At 38.5% G+C, this 8025-nt stretch overlaps 1 protein-coding gene across 1 annotated transcript; it reads right to left on the bottom strand.

Moving 5' to 3' along the window:
• Positions 1 to 441: 441 nt before the first annotated feature.
• LOC116676742 (visinin) lies at positions 442 to 6418 on the bottom strand. Its single transcript, XM_032507650.1, has 4 exons — positions 6183 to 6418; positions 4807 to 5379; positions 2323 to 2434; positions 442 to 1657 (listed from the first exon to the last, which is right to left on the bottom strand). Exons 2-4 carry the CDS (start codon positions 5185 to 5187, stop codon positions 1572 to 1574), a joined length of 579 nt encoding a protein of 192 aa, XP_032363541.1. The 5' UTR covers positions 5188 to 5379; positions 6183 to 6418; the 3' UTR covers positions 442 to 1571.
• Between the last annotated feature and the right edge of the window lie 1607 nt (positions 6419 to 8025).

Here is an 8025-nt window from a genome sequence, read left to right as displayed (position 1 = left end):
GTCAACGTTGGCTTGTGTACGTAAAATACTTAACTTCTGTACGTACCTCAAATAATGTAATAAATGGGCTTTTTTTAAAAAATCCAAACCATGATCATTTTCTAACCTCATTTCATGACATTAACCACATGTTAAAATGTCCAACTATGTTGGATGCTGGAAAATACTCAAAACATAATTGAGAATGCAGTTTCATTGTATGGGAAATTCACTTTTAAGAGATGTTAGTATTGTCATCATGAGCATGATGTTAGCATTCAGCCCAAACTCCAGTTCAGCTGCACAAAGCCACTAACAAGGCTTTAACTTCTTCCTTCTTCTTTTAGAGTTCTGATGATTCGTTACCACAACCCGACACTTCTTAACACAATACTGACACACAGTCCCACAATCCTAGTTTTTATTACCATTAACACTATAGACAACATAGAAGAATGAAAAGACTTCTGACATCATACGTTTTATTTAAATTTTATGCAATTCATACAATTTCAAAACTAAAATCTCTCGGATGGAAACGAGTTGTCTTCAAGAAGCTTAACCAAGTCCAGTTGCGCTTGAATTTAACCTACTTTGAATACAGATACAACTTCATAGTTTAAATTTTGTTGTTGGATGAATTGACCACTATGAAAGACATAACATTAGACAATAACAAGGGTCCAGATACAGTTACACCTTGCCAACCCGTTCTCATTCCCAACTCGTAAAATACGGATGCTTGGTCAGTGGCTCTCAGCGTCAGATACCAATACGCAAAAACCACCCTTTAGCGTCTGTGTGGAACGCACCGGGCAGAGCTGTGGCGCTCTAAGATGACGTAACATTAAGAGCGACAACGGTAGCGAGTGGTATTAAAGACAGAGGTAAGTTGGGGTGCTGGAACAACACAGGACTTTCCTCCAACAGACCAGGGTGTGGGCTCTATTTTAGTGCATGTCACATGTCACTAAAACGTTAATTTTGTAACACCACCAAACATCTTTTCCTAAACCTTACTGCCGCATGTCAGATAAACATACATTTTTTAAATCATGCCAATTCAGTCCCGACCCAGAGCGTCAAAATGTGACGCCAAGAATCCCGACCAAGTGCGTCTTAAATACCACCAAAAGGAAACCACCACTGCATGTGACTGAGTTGCCAAATGAGACTTTTGGTGTCTGTGATAAATCCAATGGCAACTGACAAAGCGTAGCTTTTTGACGCACTGGGAGTGAGAATGGGTAGACCTTGCTGCGATTACATCTTGTTCTGGGTTTTAAATAACACGCAGGGTAGAACGAGAGACTACAGACACCAGCATTGGCTGCCCAGACGAGAAACAAACAACATATTTCATGATAATGATACTTTAACTAAAGCACTTGACATGTTATCATATTAAAATGTGTGCTTGAGTTGCTAAAGCACACCTCCGTAATTACATTTTCTCAAGAAATGTAAACTAAAATCTGACGTCACACCGGCTGTGTGTTGTGAAGATGCCGTCAGGTGTCAATGTATTAGCAGAGTAAAGGTGAATTGGAAACGACAAGACTGGAGAGAGATACAATGAATCTGTAGAAGAGTTACTTTGCAGGCGTATACTGAATCAAACGAAGGGCGTCGTCATTGTCCAACACTCCCTGGATAAACTCTCCTTCTGCAACTCGGTCTGTACGGAGAAAAGCAATAGAAAAAAGTTAAGTTCAGGTTTATTGATTCAAAAGCGATTTTGCACACCTACCTGGGGCAACTTAACACCCTCCAAGGCCTTGCCCTATCTCACAATGTTAACATAAGTTAAAAAATAAATATTGTGTGTATCCGTCCTGGGATTCAAATCTGCTTGAAAATTAGTTAGTTTTTCCAAAAACCTGCTAAGAGATAAACAAACCAAACATATCCTCCTTTGTTGAAGGTAATAATTGTAAAACAATAAAAGCAATACAAAAAAACCGATAAGAGCAATAAAAAGGAGAAATGGGTTCACATAAAATAAGTCATAATAGAAATGTCTTTTGTTTGAACAAAGTCAAAGATTTCTGAGGAGCATGCATGGTTACTCTTAGATTTAAGCCTTGACTTTAATGGAACAATCAGAAATAACCCACTTAAAGATCTGAGGCTGCAAACTGGCTCATATGAGATCAGTATTTCTGCTACATGGCTTGGGACAGACCCAGACGTTTAAGTGATCAGTAAAATCTAAATCAAATCAAACAGGGAGCCAAAGAGGGAAGCCAGGATTGGGGTGATGTGATCAGTAGCCTATCTGCTTCATTCTGAAGCAGTTCTTGTGTATGAATTCATTTCTCCATTGACGCTGTTGTATCTCACCATTCTCGCCCTTTTCAAAGATATCCCAGAGTTTATTTGCCCTCTTCTCAGCTGTGTTTTCATCCTCAGCCAGATCAGCCAGCTCATCTTTGGGAATCAGCTTAAAGATTGCCTGTTAGAAGCAAAAAATAGAAGACACAGACTGATCAAAGAGAGAAAAGCATTACATTTTACCTTTCACAGAAATATTAAACTTTGATAGTGATGATCTTCACATTTACTTCCAGAGTGTATTCTACATTTCAACAAAGACACTTAATAATCTCATTACACATGGAAAACTATGGAGGATTGACAGCGTTGTAAAAACTCACATTTTGCTGCAAATGCAGGTCTTAAAGAAAGGATTACATAAGAACATAGACACAGGAGCAAGTTGTTTTATTCAGACATAATGCAGTCGGACTAAAGAACGATTTGGCTTTTTGCTGTTAACTTCACACAGTCTTTTCTGGCTATTGTTGCAGTATAAACATAAAGAAATGCACATAAAGAGATAATGGAAGTCTTTTATTTATTATATTTCCAAAAAAGCAAAGGACATGTAAGTCAGTTATATTTAAGTAGCCAAATATATATACATTATATACTGTATATATGAAATAAATGTGTTTGCATATGTACATATATGTGCATGTGTGTCTACATATATATATATATATATATATATATATATATATATATGTGTGTGTGTGTGTGTGTGTGTGTGTGTGTGTGTGTTTTCTACATTTACATGAGACAATCGAAAAGTTTCAAGATTGAAACATGTAGTTTTTTGAGGTTATAATTTATATAATTCAATGTATTGTTGAATTCTGTGAAATTGGCAACCTTTGTCCAGAAGCCACCAAAATATGCAGTACATGACAGTCCCAAATCATCCTGTATGCAGATGAAACTGTTGTTTATACATGTCATAGTTTACTCAAAGTTATATGAATTAATGAGTCTACATTGGCTTCAATTCCAATTTGAGTTTTTATAACCACACTACCATGTTTTATTTCTCTTGATCCAAAATTGTTAAAATTAAATGAGAACATGTCAACTGGCCACTCTTCATTCTCTTAATTCTATATGTATATATCCTCCTATCTTTACTCTAAAGCTCTCTGTAGGCTTAGCCCTTAATTCATCCTAAACTGTTTATCAGCATCGATCAATCAAGTGTAATCTTGTATTTAACAAAAATGTTATGTAACAAGAGTGACACAATGTGATGCTGAATAGCTTTCAGTGCTGCAGATATATTTGGTAACATCGGTACTATTATTGAGTGGGTGCTACTAGAAATGGGAGTAGTGGGAGTCTGCATCTAAAAAGAGTTGCACAACTAAATAGAGCAACATCTTTTTCATGCAATCACATGCTCGATCAAAACATGCTCCTGTTATCTCCATGTGTCTGTAGACGTTAAACATACAAAGAAGCTTCCTTCAGAATTCACTGCTCAGCAAATGTCAATAACTGATCTTTCTTACCTTTATGTCTACCACTCAATTGTCAACTGTCCATTTTACCAGATTTTTTATTATGTTGCTTTCCATGGTTGCTTTAATATGTACCTGGTTTGGTCAGTTTAAAACCACCCCTGGGGCGTTTGGTCTGATAGTCCGGTTTGTCTTGGCTTGTGTGAAAGCTTGTACGAACTCTGGTGCACTTGAAAACAGGGGTCTGGGTTTACTTTCAAGTGAACTAAAGTTTGGTTGACTTTAGGTGAGAATGCAATCCGACCCAAATACATGAAGTGGACCAAAAACAATGCATTTACTAGCCTTCAATTTCAATCTTGCACACATGTTATGGACTTATGTTTTATATAATTAAGCGATGATAACTTTCAGAACCATAAGCTGTTTGGACTATACAACGCTGGTAATCTGTGTGATAACACGTCACTGTCTCTCTCTTTCACTTGCCATCTGTTAGCCTCTCAAATGGTTTGCCTTCTTCTAAAACATTGTAAGCACTAGAGCAGAACCAGAAAACCCAAGATGTCATGAATTTGCTGTTACTCCATTATTTCTGTGACTAGAAGTGTCTGGGAATTTGAGATATTCTGTCCAATAAATAAGCAACCGTTTGGATCGCGTGGCATTTCTACACAGTCTGTGATGCATTTGACAAAGTGCAGTGTGGAAGCAAACCAATCCAAATGAAAAAATGTTGCAAATTCACCCCTGAGTGGTACCAAGTCCAACAAACTATAGGTGTGAAAGTGCCCTAATGTATAGAGAAGAACTAGACGTTTGGTCTGAAAAACCTGCCTTTAATGTCTAACATTTGTCTAGAAGCTGCAAACAGATACAGTACAGGATGGTTTAATATCAACTTCTATACAGATGAGACTGTTGCCTAAACTTAATTTCTATTCACAGTACTCAGTTATTCCTTCAGACAATTTGCTCAACAACTGGAAGCCAAACAGTTGGCAAACCAAAACAACTGGTTGGCTACTGCAATACTTCCCATTTCAAAACTTACCGTACAGATTTCCTTGACCTCTGACTTTGTGATGTATCCGTTCCTGTCCACGTCGAACAGCGAAAATGCCCACTCCAGTTTGCTGGTGGTTTTCCCTGTTGATGTCATGTGGAGAGCAATGATGTACTCCTTGAAGTCCAGTGTTCCATCATCGTTTGTGTCAAAAGAGCGGAAGACATGTTGGGCATATGTCTGGGCGTCACTTTCCGGGAAGAACCGACTGTAGATGGACTGGAATTCCTCTTTTGTGATGCGCCCTTCTGGACACTGCTTCTTGAAGTTTTCATACCACTGAGCAATCTCAGTCTCTGTGAACTTGGTATGGAGTTTCAGGTCTTCCAGGATCTCCTTGGACACAGCGCCACTTTTGGAGTTACCCATTGTTGATGGTGTTGGTGATGTTTTAAAGCCAAATCAAAATAGGAATTTCTGGCACTTGAGCTTTCAAAGGGCAATTAACAAACGGCTTTTACTAGGGAGTGGCCTCCTCTACTCTGTCAAAGTGGTAAACAGACGACTATGTCTGAGGTATGGCTGGAGTATCCTTCTTGATCCTTGTCAAAGAAGCAAATGCTGTGAAAAAGCAGAAGCCGCTTGGTAAGCTCATTAAGCCAATCAACCATCAGTAATACCCACAAGTGGAATCACAACCCTAACCCTAACCACCCTAACTTTAGAAACGCTCTAGGATAACCAAAACCTTACTTTTCCTGGTCATCAATGTGGAGTGAAATTTAATAAAAAAGTGAAACTGAGATTTCTGGAACATCCATATTTTTGAATACCAGTCGAGACCTTTTTTCAACCACAATCAACCATAGTTTCTATGCACCAATCAAGCAAGGTTAACACTTTTACTACTGATCTGTCACCCAGAATCAACATATTTTTTGACATGGCTTTGAAGCTTACTCTCAAGTTGCAGCCACTTTCAAATTTGGGTTGTTCTTTGTAGATGCTTGGTTGCATCTTTAAAATAAATATCAGGTTGTGGTTAGCAGAAGGTGATTATCATGGGATTCTAGTAGTTCCTTTAGCATAATGTCATTGTCTAAGTAATCAAAATTTCCATATGGTACATTGCTGTGGATCAAGAAAATGCAGCAATAAAAATATGAATGTAAATATTGTTACTTTTCATTCAGTAAGTCTAGTCTTCCTTTGGCATGCCTTTGAATGCTTCACATCATCACAAATGTGTCATTTTGTGTTTTTATGAGAATCTCAGTCAAACCTAGTTTGAGATAAATACTAATACAAAAAGAAATAGAAAGTCAAACGGTCAAATTGCCATTTATAGTGATTAGTTTCTTGAGGTTTAAGAAATTTGTGATATTTCATATTGTTTGCGTAGTGGAGCTCTATTTGTTTCCTACCTGTGTGAGTGGCAGAGGAGTCCAGGGATATCAGTGATGATCTGTCTGTGAGCTGCAGAGGAAATCAGCCTCAACCTGTTGGAATAAGTCAATTAAACTGGATCACCCTGAGGCGGAGCCACAGAAGCACTCATGTGAACCCCTAAGATTATTGAGAGATTACTATTATTGAGCTTCTTTTTTTATCTTTAATGTAGTCAAGCGGCCGATCTATCTAGAAGGTGCTTTTCACAAACTGATTGTAGAGTACACAAGACACAGGCACAGCAAGAGGGACATCACGGACTACAAGTGGTAGAAGAAGTACTTAGATTGTTTATTTAAGTTAAAATAGCAATACCACACTGTAGAAATAGTCTAAAAGTCCTGCTTTTCAAATTTTACTCAGCCTAAGTAAAAGTACAAAAGCATTAGCATAAACATATTCTATTTTAGTAAGTATAACTACATTATCAATAGAGTCAAAGGTTTTTACAGGAATATACCTCTTTCTAACACAAAGTGTAGTAAAATTCAACAAATAGATGTGTATTTTGGAGGTTTTATTTCCATTAGTCTGTAAGTGGACATGTTACTGTACGGAAGCGAAATAGCAAAATGTCAAAATGGACCAGAGCAGGAAGAGATAATGTTTTTGGGGACTAGGACACGCCAGTAGAGAAAGAGAGGAAAGTATTTAAGGATGGACAAACAAACAACAAAGAGGGGAATGAGAGTGACAGGGAAGATGGAAGTTTTAGATGTGACACAGGTTAAAGGTTGGACTAAACTCTCCAGACTGCAAGGATTGCCCTGCAGGTATAAACAAGTCAGCTGACTGAACCTGGCACTGACATGTTGCCTGATTCCAAGCATGTCACAGGCTTTATCTGCTGTAAAAAATAAACCTGATCAAGGGAAGTGACAAAGTAAAAGTGAGTCCTACCCTGAACTACCTTAACCCTCCTTCACACAGGCAACAACTTAATTGGTTAAATCCAGCGAGTGGTGGCGAGTGGCAAGTGAGTCCGCGATCTAAATCCACCATCTGCTCCGCTGTAAACCAGTCTACACAGAAAACACATCAACTTCTACAACTAGCATCAACAGAAACAATATCTATCCATCGATAGGGTGGTCCCTCGATAGATGTGAGGCACCGCCAGGGTTTAAATGTCTGAGCTCTTTAGGACTCAGGGGTCATGACTGGAGTTGTTTTTAACCTCTGAGCCTGTCCCCTCCCTCATCTCTTTACTAGCTTACTTTAATGTATCTTCTGTTTGTAATCGATTACCCAGACATGTGAATACTCACATGTGTTTGTGGATGGATTACTGAATGGGCCTATTGGGAACAGGCCCAGGTTGCCCAAGGGGCCAGGGGTCCTGATTCACACTTTTGAATGCAGGACTTTTATTTGTAACACGTTGGTACCCCAACTTTTACTCAAGGATCTCAACACTTCTTCCACGACTGGAGGTTTCAGATACTCGCACGTTTTGACTGTTTCACAGTTTCAGCATTGTTTCTTACAATGAGCTAACATGAAGCCAAGTAACAGCCAAACTCTAGTTGGCTGCAGTGGATCGAGGTGTAAGCTAAGTAACTGACTCCTATTAGATAATATCACAAAGCAGGATCACTGATTAAGATGACATAACTGCCTGCAGACTTCCACTCCCAATGCTTCATTGATTCTTTATATCAGGACGAGTTTAGAGCAGCACACTATTTACACATATTAAACAGAAACACTTGTATTAATGCAGTTTCTGGTTGGACAAGTTCAGATTGAACCCTGCGTGAAGAAATACAGCCCTCTTACTCAATTCAGTAATCTCTCTTTTGGCAAACTGCTGATCTC

This window comes from Etheostoma spectabile, unplaced genomic scaffold, assembly GCF_008692095.1.
Source record: "Etheostoma spectabile isolate EspeVRDwgs_2016 unplaced genomic scaffold, UIUC_Espe_1.0 scaffold00003701, whole genome shotgun sequence".
Lineage (NCBI taxonomy): Eukaryota > Metazoa > Chordata > Actinopteri > Perciformes > Percidae > Etheostoma > Etheostoma spectabile.
The sequence above is the reverse complement of the archived record's forward strand: the minus strand, read 5'-3'. Positions and strand labels throughout refer to the sequence as shown.

Coding starts and splice junctions, on each gene's coding strand:
- LOC116676742 (XM_032507650.1), bottom strand. CDS start 5,187: ATGGGTAACTCCAAAAGTGGCGCTGTGTCCAAGGAGATCCTGGAAGAC. Junction 2,435..4,806: donor AGGTCAAGGAAATCTGTACG/GTAAGTTTTGAA, acceptor TGCTTCTAACAG/GCAATCTTTAAGCTGATTCC. Junction 1,658..2,322: donor CTTTGAAAAGGGCGAGAATG/GTGAGATACAAC, acceptor TTCTCCGTACAG/ACCGAGTTGCAGAAGGAGAG.